The sequence below is a fragment of the Coregonus lavaretus genome, assembly GCF_964263955.1.
Source record: "Coregonus lavaretus genome assembly, chromosome: 6".
In the NCBI taxonomy this organism is placed as follows: domain Eukaryota; kingdom Metazoa; phylum Chordata; class Actinopteri; order Salmoniformes; family Salmonidae; genus Coregonus; species Coregonus lavaretus.
The window spans coordinates 47,959,433-47,977,225 of NC_139993.1; the positions used below are offsets into that span (position 1 = coordinate 47,959,433).

The window sequence follows — 17,793 nt, forward strand, 5'->3', positions numbered from 1 at the left end:
ATTTTTTTCTGAGCCTGTGTGACATAGGATGTGAAATCTGAAACCACTTGAAGCAGGGATGTCCCTCCTACCATTTAGTTCGCTCTTCCAACTGTCCATCAACTCCTGACTGAACCCTACAACACAGCCACTGACAAAGCACATGCCTGCAATCGTTACATCGTAGCGCAGCAGGAGAGTGTGGTTTCATCATGGTAGCACATTCATAGATCGATTTATAGCCATTAATCGAAAACAATTCATAGATTTTAAACAAAAAAGACGGAAGACGAGTTAGAGCTCTGTGAAACGTTCACAGCGATGGGGGCAGACATTTTGATCAAGAGAGACCTTTAGAAAATATGCACATTTTCTCTAACACTAAACATTATAAATATGTATTTTACAGTTATAAGGAAGGTGAAATCTTATAGTCGTTTTATAATTTGATTATGTTATATTTAGAAAGCACAGAAGTCATTTCAAGCCTTATTCATACAGTTTTGTTGAATAGGAAATACATCATATAAATATATTTCATATTTTTATCATATTTGTGCTCTGTACTTGAGCTTGTGTCCTCAAAAGTGACTACACCTCAGAAATGTATAACTATCTTTTACCGGAAAGGTGATATTGTAATCTTTATTTGAGTATGCAGTATTGCTAGTTATTGTTTATGGCCCTCTCATGATAAATAATTACTTTTGGGGATTACGTAGATTACATTTTCGATTACATTTATTTACATTTAACTGGTTTTAAACCGATGGATTTAGATTTTTCTATTATGCTAATTAGTTTTCCGCACGGTCATCGACTTTAGGGGGTTTAAACACTGAGGTAAACACTAATGCTCAGGCGCTATTTAAAAGAAAGTTAAATAATACAATAAAAAAGCTTATTTGGATTCAGAAGGGTTCTAAGTAGAACCTTCTTGCCTTCCAAATAATCCTTCTTGCCTTCCAAAGAATCTTCAAAGAACCCTTTCTTCCAAAAAGGGTTCTTCAGATGAAAATAGTTATTGGTAGAACCCTATCGCTCCGCAAAGAACCCTTTTGGAAATCCTTTTTTCTAAGAGTATCATCATAATGTCGTCAGACAGATGCATCATTTGTATTACCTATCCTTCTTACGCGACCCTAGAGAAAATAAACATATGACCGTGCAATACACAAACATAATGACTGCACAATGCACAAATGCCATTTTTTATTACAGCATTAATCAAGGTTAGTTTTCATTAATGAGGATGATTCACCTGCATCATCAGTGTATGGCTCATAAAATAGACCATGGGGACTGTATGGGTTACCATGGGGAGCATTCAGGTAAAAGACCATTCGATTTAATATGAGGGAATAAAAAGTATCTCTGGTCCTTAGAAAGGCCTGGGAGAATCTGCCCACACACACAGCAACACACAGTTATCATGGTGATGTCATCACACAAAAAAAGAGAATGAAGGAGGGAGGAAGAGTCTGGAAGGAAATAATGTGTTTGTTGTATAAGGTGTGGGAATTACAAAAGGAACTCTCCGGAAGCTGTGAAGATGCTGTCCTTGAGGTCTCTTGCTGTCTTCTCTAAGGTTGGGGTTGCCTGGGTGATGTAAGCTAGGGTACTTTCTTCTCTTCTTTACTTGGGAGCTATTTGCTCAAGGAGGAGGTGTGGAGGGAGGCCATAGCCCTCTGTATTTTCTTTCCATATCTCTCTTTCTATCTGTCTTGTTGCATACTCTACATACAAACCTACAGCATTGGCATATACACAAGTAATTCAAGATTTATGCTAAGATGATGGTTTCTTTATGGAGGTGAAGATCAGTTATTGGAAGGCAAACCATATAAGGGATGCTTTACCGGGGTCTAGTAGCAGTTCGCAGTAGCCTTTCGGTCTTTGGTTGGGATTCTGAAAATATACACAAGCAGCTGATTCTCTGTCACAGTTAGATGCTCAATATAACACACTCACACAGACCTGCTTTGTTAGAAGATCCCCTGATAATGACCTATTCTGGGTATACAGTACCCTAACCCTGCAGACAAGCAGAGGAGTAGACAAGATATGACCCAAACATACACGTTCACAAAACAGACAGTCCTTGAGAAGGACTGTCACACATAATTTCATGTCTCCAAAGGGAAATAATAATTGAAAGCATCTTTCTTCTTTTATTAATTCCGTTCTGGTCTTTCATGGAATGTGTTTGATAATCTCCTGACTTAGCCTCTCTGAACAGGTTTGCTGGCGCTTTGTAGTTGTCCTGTGTAGCAGCACTGAGTGTGTTATTATTTACCAAATAACCATCTGTTTACCTAACTGTATATGTTCATCATTGCATTCAAGTTTTTTGACACCACAAAGCCGAACAACACTGCATAAAACCTGAATTGACGTTTCAGGTCAGGGTGGAATACAGTATTAAAAAAGTTTTATCTGTGGTAGATTATTCTTCTCTCCTTGTGTAACACCATGAGGGGTAGCCGTTGAGGACAAGGACCTTACAGTACCTCTCCGTACCATCTTAGTCACATTTGGTCTCAGAACACCTGACCTCACCTTACTTAGGCACTAGGTATCATCTCATTCTATCATAGCCTTCCCCAGATCTCCCACTAAGCCTTATACGGCAGCTCCATTTGGATCCAGCTGCGAGGGATACAGTAGTCATTAGATATTGGTTATTAGAGGCTCAGAGATGATGTATTCAGCTTTGAAGATATCCTGCTTTCCACTGCTCTCTCAGGAAACAGGAGAGCAGTCTGGGACAAAGTTTCCTAAATGGGCGGCCGAGACCAATTGTTGGGTCATTGCTAGTTCATTCTGGGTCACAGCTGAAGACGAGGCTGGAACGTTAAAGCATTTTTGGGTTTATTGGGTCATGAAAAAATTATAAAGGCTTTTAGGCAGTCCCCAAAAAGTTTTTTTGACACAAATGGTGAGTGCTTTCATGAAGTCTAATGTACTTAATGTGTTTGTTAAAGTCGAACCTCATTCAATATATGTTGTTTTCCTAAATTCAAAGTAAAGTTTTTGCTAGCAACAGAGGAGAGTTTAGCTCCCTCTCCCTTGGACAAAATATTTTTCTCTATGTGGCTTTGTACCTCCACAGGGGCAAAGTCCTGTGCTTCCACTACACAAACATCAATAATCGATTGCGTTGATGTAAACCAATCAGCATTGATCACCAAGTGTACTTTCTGTCTCCTCTCTATCAAGCATACTTTCAGTCCTCGCACGGCCATTAAAAAAAAACTGTTATTCACCTCAGCTACAACAGAAACAGTTCAGTGTTTCCATCTTAACACAGATGTAACAAAATCCACAGGCATCATTTAATATAATAGTCTGTCTCTCTGTATCCTGAGAAACCATGGTTTCCCTAGCAACTTGTGTGAATAGCCCAGTGGTGTGGTGAGTGTTCTGAAGGCCAGCAGCAGGCACCATAATGCCTGTGAAATCCGGTAATTAAGAAGTGTGTGTGTGGGTGTGTGTGCGTGTGTGTTTGAATGTGTGTCCTGGAATATGGCTCGCTTCAGTTCAATGCCACCGGAAAGGCCCGTTATGGTTCCCAGCAGCACAGACAATTTTGTATGTTTGTTAGTTTTTGAGGCCTTCTAGTCAACAGCAAGCAAAGGGATGGCTTGGTTAATATCATTGATGCAGAATGATGATAGGAAAAAGTGTAATTGATGAATGCAGCCAGATGAATGAATCCTTGAGACCACAAATGCTGCTGAGGGAAGGACAGCTCATTATAATGGCTGGAATGGACTGAATGGAATGGAATCAAAAACATGGTAACCATGTGTTTGATTTGTTTGATACCATTCTATTTATCCTGTTCCATTACTATGAGGCTGTCCTCCCCAATTAAGCTGTGACCAGCCGCCAGTGCTTGAGACACATGGGAAGTTGCACCTCCATGAACCCAGAGTTGACGGAGTGTGTTCAGCTACTATTGCTATAGAGATGCCGGACATGCTCTATGGCTCTGGGGTCCATAATGTCAGTTCAAAACCTCTATAATTGCAACGTCCATGAGTAGACAAAGATTATCTATGCAGGTTTTAAAAAATGTAAACGTATGAAAGGCATCATTGGTATGCGTATGCTTCTTGTATGCGACAAGTATTGGCGCTCTAGTATTTATAAAATAAAATATATGAATGCTGTGCTGTGCTGTAATTCCAAACTAGTTTTCAATCAAATGCGATGCGATGAGTATTGGTTGAAATGACACGTTACAGAAGATACCATATTTGGTAAAAGACCAAGTCCATATTATGGCAAGAACAGCTCAAATAAGCAAAGAGAAACGACAGTCCATCATTACCTTAAGACATGAAGGACAGTCAATACGGAACATTTCAAGAACTTTGAAAGTTTCTTAAAGTGCAGTTGCAAAAACCATCAAGTGCTATGATGAAACTGTCTCTCATGAGGACCGCCACAGGAATGGAAGACCCAGAGTAACCTCTGCTGCAGAGGATAAGTTCCTTAGAGTTACCAGCCTCAGAAATTGCAGCCCAAATAAATGCTTCACAGAGTTCAAGTAACAGATACATCTCAACATCAACTGTTCAGAGGTGACCGTGTGAATCAGGCCTTCATGGTCGAATTGCTGCAAAGAAACCACTACTAAAGGACACCAATAAAAAGAAGAGACCTGCTTGGGCCAAGAAACACGAGCAATAGACATTAGACCAGTGGAAATTTGTCCTTTGGTCTGGAGTCCAAATTTGAGATTTTTGGTTCAAACCGCCGTGTCTTTGTGAGACAGTGTGTAGGTGAATGGATGGTCTCAGCATGTGTATTTCCCACCGTAAAGCATGGAGGAGGAGGTGTGATGGTGTGGGGGTGCTTTGCTAGTGACACTGTCAGTGATTTATTTAGAATTCAAGGCACATTTAACCAGCATGTCTTCCACAGCATTCTGCAGCGATACGCCATCCCATCTGGTTTGGGCTTAGTGGGACTATCATTTGATTTTCAACAGGACAATGACCCAACACACCTCCAGGCTGTGTAAGGGCTATTTTACCAAGAAGGAGAGTGATGGAGTGCTGCATCAGATGACCTGGCCTCCACAATCCCCCGACCTCAACCCAATTGAGATGGTTTGGGATGAGTCAGACGGCAGAGTGAAGGAAAAGTACCCAACAAGTGCTCAGCATATGTGGGAACTCCTTCAAGACTGTTGGAAAAGCATTCCAGGTGAAGCTGGTTGAGAGAATGCCAAGAGTGTGCAAAGCTGTCATCAAGGCAAAGGGTGGCAATTTGAAGAATCTCAAATATAAAATATTTTGATTTGTTTAACACTTTTTGGGTTACTATATGATTCCATATGTGTTATTTCATAGTTTTGATGTCTTCACTATTATTCTACAATGTAAAAAATAGTAAAAAATAAAGAAAAACCCTTGAATGAGTAGGTGTGTCCAAACTTTTGACTGGTACTGTATTAACAAACTGTAGTTTTGGCAAGTCGGTTAGGACATCTACTTTGTGCATGACACAAGTAATTTTTCCAACAATTGTTTACAGACAGATTATTTCACTTATAATTCACTGTATCACAATTCCAGTGGGTCAGAAGTTTACATACACCAAGTCGACTGTGCCTTTAAACAGCTTGGAAAATTCCAGAAAATGATGTCATGGCTTTAGAAGCTTCTGATAGGCTAATTGACATCATTTGAGTCAATTGGAGGTGTACCTGTGGATGTATTTCAAGGCCTACCTTCAAACTCAGTGCCTCTTTGCTTGACATCATGGGAAAATCAAAAGAAATCAGCCAAGACCTCAGAAAAAAAAATGGTAGACCTCCACAAGTCTGGTTCATCCTTGGGAGCAATTTCCAAACGCCTGAAGGTACCATTTTCATCTGTACAAACAATAGTACGCAAGTATAAACACCATGGGACCACGCAGCCATCATACCGCTCAGGAAGGAGACGCGTTCTGTCTCCTAGAGATGAACGTACTTTGGTGCGAAAAGTGCAAATCAATCCCAGAACAACAGCAAAGGACCTTGTGAAGATGCTGGAGGAAACAGGTACAAAAGTATCTATATCCGCAGTAAAACAAGTTCTATATTGACATAACCTGAAAGGCCGCTCAGCAAGGAAGAAGCCACTGCTCCAAAACCGCCATGAAAAAAACAGACTTCGGTTTGAAACTACACTTGGGGACAAAGATCGTACTTTTTGGAGAAATGTCCTCTGGTCTGATGAAACAAAAATTGAACTGTTTGGCCATAATGACCATCATTATGTTTGGAAGAAAAAGGGGATAGCTTGCAAGCCAAAAAAACACCATCCCAACCGTGAAGCACGGGGGTGGCAGCATCATGCTGTGGGGGTGCTTTGCTGCAGGAGGGACTGGTGCACTTCACAAAATAGATGGCATCATGAGGAAGGAAGATTATGTGGATATATTGAAGCAACATCTCAAGACATCAGTCAGGAAGTTAAAGCTTGGTCGCAAATGGGTCTTCCAAATGGACAATGACCCCAAGCATACTTCCAAAGTTGTGGCAAAATGGCTTAAGGACAACAAAGCCAAGGTATTGGAGTGCCCATCAAAGCTCTGACCTCAATCGTTTAGAAAATGTGTGGGCAGAACTGAAAAAGTGTGTGCGAGCAAGGAGGCCTACAAACCTGATTCAGTTACACCAGCTCTGTAAGGAGGAATGGGCCAAAATTCACCCAACTTATTGTGGGAAGCTTGTGGATGGCTACCCGAAACGTTTGACCCAAGTTAAACAATTTAAAGGCAATACTACCAAATACTAATTGAGTGTATGTAAACTTCTGACCCACTGGGAATGTGATGAAAGAAAGAAAAGCTGAAATAAATCATTCTCTTTACTATTATTCTGACATTTCACATTCTTAAAATAAAGTGGTGATCCTAACTGACCTAAGACAGGGAATTTTTACTAGGATTAAATGTCAGGAATTGTGAAAAACTGAGTTTAAATGTATTTGGCTAAGGTGTATGTAAACTTCCGACTTCAACTGTATGAGCCTGTTAAAAACATTGCTATGGTAGGTTTGATTCCATATAGGACCCTGAGAGCCATCCCAGACCTGCATTAAGCTGCATTCCCATCATATACACTCTGAAAAAGAACATATTTAATATGTTGACATCACATGCACACTACAGACTTTAATATCGCAATCAATCAAAAACCACGATTTCACATGTGGAAAGTCACATGATTTCACATTAAATTTCAGATGTAAAATTCATGTGAAAACATGTTTTTGGAACACTTCACGTGATCACGTTTTAAGATGTGTAGTTTCATGTTGCTTTACATGTTGTCACGTTATCACGTAAGATAATGTGATCACATGAAAACATGTACTTTTGGAACACTTCACGTGTTCATGTGAAATTCATGTGTTTTTTCATTAAGGGAGTGTCCGTCAATTTCCCTCTTGTGTTTTGCTTGTCTCCAACACCTCTTGTTGCTATGTACTTCCCTTGTGTATGGTTGGTTCCTTTCATAGCATATTGACTGGGCTGAGACAGATGCTCCATGACTGCATGGTCCTGTAATGTGATGACTGTATTGTCTGTTTTATTGCCCTGTGATAAAACCATTTCACAGCTCCTCTGCCTCAGAGGAGGGACTGAGCGTGAATAGGGTCCAGTTTATTGAACACTACACTACCAGAACCCTGAGGTGCTGACAACATGCTTCCCAGTGTTTGACTGGGTTTAATGACTGCATAGTGATCTCTAGCCTGTTGGTCATATGATCAACATAGACTTCTAACTGATTAACTCTAGCATGCAGAGAATTGGTGCTTATCTTTCACTACACAATGGGAAGCCTGGGAAATAACATGTTGATCACAGGAGTCTTACTTCACTCACACCAACGTGCCATTTGAAGTGATTTTGGCAATAACAATCAATATGTAAAGTGACCCTCTTTGGGATGGAGGCAGATGTGTTTCTACTCTCTGGAACTCTTGTTGTTTCTCTGTAAATGTGATGAGTGAGGAGCAATCATAACAGCAGCAGGCTCTGGGCAGGTGATTGTGTTTGCTATTGATTAGGAAGCTACAGAGAGAGGAGAGAGAGAGTGTGGCACGTTTGTTAGATTTCTCATTAGTGAAGTAGAACACGTGTTGCCTTGCCGACAGTTTGCTTTGGAAATCTGTGCAGCTGGAGTGGGACATTTGTTTGGCTTTACTGCAAATAAATACAGAAAGATTAGTGATGTGGGAATAACATTCAAAAAAGGATCAGCCAAAAATATGATGTTGATGGCTTATTTTATGTAAGAAAGGAGTACCACTACTACTGCTATTAGCAACGCTCATGCCCATCATAACCGTAACCATCATAATTACATAACCATCATCATCACCGTCAATAATATCCAACGTAGCTCAGTGGGTGTGTTGTTTGTCTATTGACCTACATCCGACCATGTGCTGCCCGTGTGCTGCCCTTGTGTCTATGAATGAGAACACTGGCCTACATTTCCCTTGGTCCTCTTCCCCACAGTGACTCAACAACTTACACATACACAACAGGCGAAACTAAGTGGTGCTGTGGGTGAGACCACTGGGCACCTGGCCTACACATTCAAAGGGCACAGATCCCTCGTGACTGGCATAGCAAACATACATTTTTGACACCTGCACTTGTTTTGAGTTTTTACTAAACTCTCCCTGAATAACCAGATGCTGTTCCTGTCTTCTTTATCTTTATCTCTCTCTCTCTCTCTCTCTCTCTCTCTCTCTCTCTCTCTCTCTCTCTCTCTCTCTCTCTCTCTCTCTCTCTCTCTCTCTCTCTCTCTCTCTCTCTCTCTCTCTCTCTCTCTCTCTCTCTCTCTCTCTCTCTCTCTCTCTCTCTCTCTCTCTCTCTCTCTCTCTCTCTCTCTCACTCTCACTCTCTCTCTCGCCCTCTCTCCTGAGGTGTTATGTATTCATTGGTTTGGTCTGTATCTGTGTGCATTTTTTCTGTGTGTGAGAAAATCCAGCTTGACTCCAGATCATTTCATTTTTATAGGAAAAAAAAATCTCAGAGGACATTACATTCAAGGTATGCACCACTACGAACAAACCATTGCAAATATGTATATTTTATATTTTACTCATGCAGTTTCACTGATCCACAGTAAGTTTAAATCATATCTTTGTGTATATCATAAATCATTCAAATATTCTCTATATTCTTTGTCATTTTTAAGAATAATAATCGAGATATTCAGCATCTGAAATAATATTACAGTATATATATAACATGTCGTGCTGCAAAAGTTGAATAAAATTCCCAGAAACGTATCGACTTCAAAATAAGTATGTATTGAGAGGAGAAATACACATCAACAACAACAACACGTTGTCTAATAAGAGCAATAAAAGTATACACAGTACAAGGTCTTGTGGTATTTTGTTTTCTAAGTGCAAACTAGCTCGACACAGTTCTAAGAGGGATGATACAATATCACGATATGTCTAAATTCTAAGAATCCCTCTGTTAGAATCCTATCTTGATACTTCATGTATAACTTAAACTTTCACATGATTCAATATGTCAATGGGAGACTGAAATCGAGTTACGAACATAGATCTCAAGATAGGACTTGAGGAATAATGGTTACTTGTGTTCTTGTAACTACTGAAGAAGTGTGTGTGTGTGTGCGTGTTTATACAACGGGTAGGTCTAATCCTGAATGCTGATTGGTTAAAACCGCATTCCAGCCAGTGTCTATTCCACAAGTTACCACCGGAAAAGTCTATGACGTTAAAATGCCTATTTACTCTGTTCCATCTGACCGCGCAATCCACTGTCTCATCAGCCCAGCCAAGCAATTTATAAATTTATGTAGCCCCGTGTAGCTCAGTTGGTAGAGCATGGCGCTTGCAACGGGGGGCCAGTATGAAAATGTATGCACTCACTAACTGTAAGTCGCTCTGGATAAGAGCGTCTGCTAAATGACTAAAATGTAAATGTAATAAACTTGATCTCCACTACAAAAAGCATCTATACATTATCTCACATTTCTTTTAGACTAACATTTAGTTTTCAACAGCGGAGATTTGTATAAATCTGCTGTCTGTCTCTCCGACATTTGCAACATTGTTTCAATATTAAAATTAGATCTCCGGCTGTCCCATAGTAATGAACGTGTCGGGAGTCGGGACAAGACAGACAGGCAGAAAGCGTTTCTCAGCCAGTCGAAAACATGAATCAGATGGCATCATTTTTATGGATATATACAAAGTATATAGTTTGCTGTCTTTCCAGCTTCAGTTTGAAGTGATTGTGTTAGCTGTGTTGTTGGCTAGCTCCTCTTAACAACAGTGTCCTGACGAGTGAGCATATTTTCTATGCCAGGTGAAATTGCGCCTCATTAGCTCAATGTTATGGATTTATCCAAATAAATATAACTAGAAAACAGCTTAAACAAATGCGAATGCAGCTACTTTGCTGGTATTCTGGCTACACGTTTTGACGTGACTGTAAGTTAGGTATAGTTGGCTAGCTAGCAAGCAAGGGATAAGAATGTTGCCAGCCAGTATGGCAATGGAATATTTAGAACGAACGACTGGTTAGCGTCCATAGGTACAGAACAAAAAGACTGAACGACTGGGTCGTGTCCATAGATACAGAACAAAAAAACTGAACGACTGGGTCGCGTCTCTAACAACCGAACCGATAGAACGAACAACCAGCCGGCTTGGGTAGCAACCCTAGATTTGTGTCGGGACTATATCTTGTGGAAGGATGAAATAGTATGAATAAATTCATTAAAATAATGTTTATAATGAAAATATGTCAATCATCATTTTAATATGTTGGTAACCCGTTGTATAAAAGTGATGATGCCCTCGAAGCTGTTGTTTGGAGGATATATTGGCACGGTTTGCTAACAACACCCATGCCAATATATCCTCTAAACACCGGCTTCTAGGGCATTATCACTTACATGTAAGTGTGCGTGTGTGTATCTGCGGCTGCACATGTGTGTGTTCTTCAGACAGAGTTCCGTTGACAGTGTGTGTACTGCGTTTTGAGTAAGTCCTGGTAGATCTTGGAGCGGAGGAAGCGGGGGTAAGAGTCTTTCTCCATGAGGCTGTGGACCCTGGCCTGGACCTCGTTCAGACTGGAGGGGGTGGGCTCCTCAAGGCTCTGTCTCGTCACCTCCCGCGTACGGAAGTCTATGTTTACCTACAGGGACCAAGGGAGAGCAAAATAAACATTAGATATCTGAATCATCTAAGTATGTCAATGTCATATGAAAAACTTGTTTGAAGACAGTATCAAAATTACTTTTAATCCATATAATCAAAGTATGCGTATTCATGTGTACCTATGTGTAATATTGCAGGGTTGTGGATTACATTTTTTTATCTGACACATAGTAACCCCAGATTAAAAACAAACACAGCCTTTAGCATTGATATTTAAAGTAACTGTCCAGTATAAAACGAACTTTTAAAAGTTCATATTCTGTTTACTCATACCCAAATAATGTTGATGACTCGTCCTATACTCGTATTTATGACCAAAGCGTAAATTGGAGAGAAAAAAACCCACTTCAAAAGTCCACTTAAAACTTGTATCTCAAAAAGACTGTTAAAAAAATGCTTTCTATTTCCTCATAGAACATGATGTCATGTTGGCTCATTGGCTGAGCATTAATATTTTTAAAGACTGGTATAAGCCCACACCATTCTGTTGTTGGGTTACATCTACACTGTTCCAACACAGAAAAGCTGCTTTTTAATATACTTTATGGTCACACTTTATTTGGATGGTCCCAAATAGATGATTTACAGCTAGTTTGTTGATAGTATGACTATCTGTTGATAAGCAATTGCCTGCTAAATTTACAGTTAGGGTTATGTTTAGAATAAGGGATAGTTAGTTAAAATGTTGCTGACAGTTATTGAACATTTACATTTGAGTCATTTAGCAGATGCTCTTATCCAGAGCGACATACAGTAGTGAGGGCATATTGTAATTAATTATAGGTCATATTTCATATAAATCTGGAAACACTGCACAGTTGTATCATTAGTCAGCTGATCGAACACAAACCTCTCTGGGAGCCTTGACATCGATAAACTCATTGTAGATGTTGTTGGCTTTGGTCACCAGTTTAGCGGGAGTCTTGATTTTTTTATATTCCTCGCAGGCCATCCAGAACTCAATGTTCTCGTCGCTGAACTCCGTCTTGAGAAAAGCCCGGAAGGCAGCCAGGCCATCTACGACACAAAACATCCATCAGCCAGTTAGAGGAGCTAACGGACAGCAAGTGTGTGTGTCTTTACAAAGATCTATATTGTATCCCAGCACCTATTTCTGAACATGGCCAGTTTTTGTGGAACTGATGTGTTTTTTTCCACAGAGAGCACCTGTAGTTCCCTTGATACACATAATAACAGGGTTGATTATCATGCATTGATATTGTCTGAGATGAGGAGTGTGCTTTCATTCTCAGCACAGGAAACAGCCCTGTGGCTAGAACATAAAAATATGTCCTACAACCCTCCAATGAGCTTTCTGTTTTCATCAATCAAAGATTAGATACATTTGTCCGACATCAATGATAACACGGAGGGAGGTCATGTTTTACAATCGGCGTGTCATGTTGACATGTTTTCTCCCTCCCTCCCTCTTTTCTCATGCCTGTATTTGCTTAACATTTGCCCAGCAGCAGCAGCAGAAGTGTAGTCCATCAGGCCAATCACCAACATTAGTCACACACTCTCACTACAGAATGGTTTTAGGAAGATCACCAGAAGGACACCTTGTCAACAGACAGTGTTCAAAATAAAAATAGATCCCTGAGGCAATGAACCTTTGCTTGGAGGAAGATTTTCTCTCGCTGCTTTATTTTTAATCAGCCTCTTTGGAATAGGCTATGATGTGTTACTCAAGCCAAGGCCTTCTAATGTGTAAATGTTGGTCAGTGTAAATTTCTCACTCTGAAAGGGTTTTCGATTTTCTTTACAGAATGCAGAAACATAGAGTGAGCTTACATACACGTAAATATTATAATTAAATATTGAAAAACATAGACATTAATGTTGAAAGGAGACTTATTAAGTTAAGCTTCAAGGTCTCACATAATGCAGACAATATGTGTCACATAAAATGGACTCCCATAGAAATGAGAAGCAGTCACAAACCACATCATCACAGATAGGTAGCCTAAGGTACCCAGCAAGAAGCAAAGGGCAACCAGATAAATAGGATTAGCTGTGATACAAATGGGCTGAGGTTATATGATAGGCCAGGTGAATGTGATAACTGTGTTCTCCTGTTAGATCCAATAAGTGCTTAATCAGGAGGTGAGGACAGAGCCAATGTGGCCAAGGCATGGGAACAAATAGTACTGCTTCTGTTTCTCTTATGCAATTATAAAGTTATGTGTGTGTGTGCGTGCATCTTGATTCACTCCTTTATGTTCAGTGAAGCCGGATACAGAAGTCTGTCCCTTTGTCCCCTTGTGTCTGAAGATAATATTTGTCATTTCGAAGAACAAGTAGACCCAGAACCTAGAGTTTCAAGCAGCTAGGTTCATAAGAGGATATGTGTGGATGTGACGTCAAACCATGATTCAAGTTCACACCAATTTGTCTATGTTATAAACACTGCACCACCTGTTAAACGGTTGGCAGTGGGGTCTACAGTATACTGTATACTATGCTTGATTAACTCAATAGGGACAAATGCTAACTTGAGACATGCACACATTAAATGTTTATGCAAATGTCCATTAACATTAACACTACCATATGACTTGATTTGTGCGTACATGTTTGTATCTCTAGTTTGGACAACATATTATATAATGACTTTATTGACCTATTAGGCATCCTAACAATGGAGCATCACGATAAGACAACAGAACATTTAAGACATTTAGTTTGCTTTTCAGGAACGCTGGAGGAACAAAGCCTGAGATAATTATGAAGCCAGAATCAGTCAGAGGTTTAGAGGTCTACTTTTTCTAGAGCAAAACCTGCCAGGTGCTGGTTTTGGCAGGAACAACTAGTTATTCAAAAACAGCAAGGTGGTGTTCAAATACCTAGGTGTCTGGTTAGACTGTAAACTCTCCTTCCAGACTCACATTAAGAATCTCCAATCCAAAGTTAAATCTAGAATCGGCTTCCTATTTCGCAACAAAGCCTCCTTCACTCATGCTGCCAAACATGCCCTCGTAAAACTGACTATCCTACCGATCCTTGACTTCGGCAATGTCATTTACAAAATAGCCTCCAACACTCTACTCAGCAAACTGGATGTAGTCTATCACAGTGCCATCCGTTTTGTCTCCAAAGCCCCATACACTACCCACCACTGTGACCTGTACGCTCTTGTTGGCTGGTCCTCACTACATGTTCGTCGTCAAACCCACTGGCTCCAGGCCATCTATAAATCACTGCTAGGCAAATCCCCGCCTTATCTTAGCTCATTGGTCACCATAGCAGCACCCACCCGTAGTCTGCGCTCCAGCAGGTATATCTCACTGGTCATTCCCAAAGCCAACACCTCCTTTGGCCGCCATTCCTTCCAGTTCTCTGCTGCCAATGACTGGAACGAAATGCAAAAATCTCTGAAGCTGGAGACTCTTATCTCCCTCACTAACTTTCAGCATCAGTTGTCAGAGCACCTTACCGATCACTGCACCTGTACACAGCCCATCTGAAATTAGCCCACCCAACTACCTCATCCCTATATTGTTATTTATTTTGCTCTTTTGCACCCCAGTATCTCTATTTGCACATAATCTCTTGCACATCTAGCATTCCAGTGTTAATACTATTGTAATTATTTTGCACTATAGCCTATTTATTGCTTTACCTCCATAACTTGCTATATTTGCACCACTGTATATATATTTTCTGTTGTATTTTTGACTTTATGTTTTTTTACCCCATATGTAACTCTGTGTTGTTTTTATCGCACTGCTTTGCTTTATCTTGGCCAGGTCGCAGTTGTAAATGAGAACTTGTTCTCAACTGGCTTACCTGGTTAAATAAAGGTGAATTTTTTTTTTGGGATGCACTGCAAAATGAAAACAAATATAAATACAACTAAAGTCAAGGTCAGTTGCCTGTTTTTTCTTCTGTGCGGTGTAATTTCCCACTCCCTGTGGAGAGCCTAGTTATCACAGCTATTTCTGCGTGTACATGTGCGTGTGTGTGTGCACGTGAACATGTGCATGTGTTTGCATGTGTGTATTTGCACATGAACATGTGTTTGTATGTGTGTTATTGTGTAATCCACAGAGAAGGTCACAACAAAGAGTGTGTCTCATTGTGTATTGAGGAGTCCTACACATCAATAACCAGAAAGACAGGGGATCTTACATAAGAAGGGTTTAGGGGGAGAGAAATGGACTGATGTGGGGAGACATCCTCAGATAGGGAACAGAAAGACAATCCTCTTTTCAAAGGAAATACATAGGCAATCATTTTGTCAAAGGGACAAACAGAAAGAGTACAGAATGGGACGGAGGACAAAATGTAATCAGTACAGTTGCCTGGTTTGCTTCTAACAGTTCGCTAACAATGACATGGACTCCCAGAGGTTTTTTGCAGGGTTGGTTGATAAAAGGTGAAATATTTTGGTTCAATTTCTCATATCTAACTCTAAAGAGAAGGATCGACTGTTACTTGTTAATATAAAAGGGACCGTAATTTAACTTACACTTGTGCGAAAGAAGAACATCGAAGGAATCTGCCCATCGAACGACCTCGTCTTTTGTCAGCCTAAAGGAAAGACAGAGATACTGAGACACGTTTTTAAATGTGTATGCAAATATGCATTTGAAGGCAATTCAACACACAGATATTCACAGTTTCAGAGGTTTGCTCTAAAAGACCCTACACCATCTATTGTTTAGTAGTCCTATTACATATCCCTAGCTTTGGTAGAAATAATACCTCAATCCTATCTGAATGGGAGAGACTGGCACCATGTAATCAGATATAAAGGTCTAGTTACTTTAGGCATCTGGTGGCCCTGTCCTGAGCAGGGGGCAGGAACTCAGTGAAGTCGGTGTAGGAGTCGGACTTATTGGACAGGCAGGCTAATCTGGTCTTCATGGTTCTGCTCAAATTAAGGGGAGAATAGAATAGAATAGAATACAAGCGTGTAAGAAAGTACAGTACATTTCCTGAATATTGATCACATAACATCAAAACAGAGAATGTCAGATTCAGATCACATTGATTGTCTTCTGATGTATAAATTCCTCTTCACAGCTTCTTTCTACGGTAGCTAACTAAAGACTGGGCTATTTCCATGTACACCTGCAGCTCTGCCATGTACACCTGCAGCTCTGAACATAGTCTTCTCAGAAAGTGCTCGGATCCAACTGAGCCACACGGTTGTCCTGTGTGGCTCAGTTGGTAGCGCACGGCGCTTGCAATGCCAGGGTTGTTGGTTCAATTCTCATGGGGGACCAGTATGAAAATGTGTGCACTCACTGCTGTAAATCGTTCTGGATAAAAGCGTCTGCTAATGGATTGAAATTTAAAATGTTTAACCTCCTGCCTATAGGCAGTATGCTAATGCATCAGTCATGAGCAAGGCCGTGGTCTTCGATCAGTGTATTGACCCTTCGAATGACTGCATAACAAAATGTTTGGATTCAGATGTTGAAGGAGGTGAAGCGCAGTTTCAGGATGTGCCTGATGAAGGTTACTAAACATCACTTCACATTTGTTTAGTCTGCACCGACCTGATGAAGCATGGTCATTTGCTTTCAACGTTTTTCTGCTTACTGACTCACACTACAGTACATATCACACAATCAATCTGATCAATGTTTTGTCTATGGTGTTTCATGCACTCCGGTTGTAGATGTAATCAAAAAGTGATGTTTAATATCATGACCTATTGGCCAGCTGCTGTAGGATTAGACAGATAAGACATACTGATGGGTCTGATAAGATGAATTGCCCTTAACGCCCAGATAGACATTTACAGCAGGTGTAGCTCCATATGGAGCAGGCAACATACCCATCAGCTAGCCACCAGAGAACATCCAATTTGGATAGTGAGCCACGAGCCTCTCTACCATGCATCTAGTCCCCCTGATAACACACAGACCAAACACACCAAGCACTGCAGTGAGTGCCTAATATGCCGTAATGGAATGAGTGGAATGAGTACTCCCATCTGTAGTTAGTTACATAAGGGACACGATCTCCATCCCGCTGGTGGGTAAGCTGTTAGAGCACTCACTGTTGCTTTGCCTCTTGGTGTTGTTGGAATGGTCTGTCAAGCTTTTGTAATCCAAGGACTCCTCTAAGATCACTGGTGGTTGCTGGAGTTCTCTGTTGGAGAGAAATAAAGTAATGTATTTTATAGTGAACAACAACAAGGTAGTTAGTGTAATTATTACTCCCATTGGTGCTCATTGTCCTAATGCCAGATGCCACCTGAAGTCCCATTACAATATCAACAAACTGATTCGGTCCCAAAAGCTCAACTTATTCAATAAGCTTGATCCCTAAAGGCCACTAAACACATTCCAAAACAAATTGTGGTTAAGATGGTTCAGTTGGATGGTGCATGGTGCTGCTAGCAATACTGGGATTGTTGGTTTGATTCCTGCATGTGCCACACATACTGAATACATGATAGGTCAACTCTAGGTCACTTTGGATGAAAGTGTTTGCAAAAATGTACTATATTATTGAATTTCAGCATCCATCTGAACAAACACTTCCTCTACAGGGAAACATTGATGGGTGTTGAAGGAGGCGTCATGGTGGATTGTTTTGCCATCTGCTGTAATTGGGAACATTGCATGAA

At 40.5% G+C, this 17,793-nt stretch overlaps 1 protein-coding gene across 1 annotated transcript; it reads right to left on the reverse strand.

Annotated features, from left to right (window-relative positions):
* Positions 1-10,989: 10,989 nt before the first annotated feature.
* On the reverse strand, positions 10,990-16,076 carry LOC311131235 (regulator of G-protein signaling 8-like; the record flags this gene model as incomplete). The annotated part of the gene is made up of 4 exons (XM_084164090.1): positions 10,990-11,184; positions 12,058-12,224; positions 15,679-15,740; positions 15,976-16,076. The coding sequence occupies 4 exons, from the start codon at positions 16,074-16,076 to the stop codon at positions 10,990-10,992; spliced, it is 525 nt and encodes a 174-aa protein (XP_084020216.1).
* Positions 16,077-17,793: the final 1,717 nt, after the last annotated feature.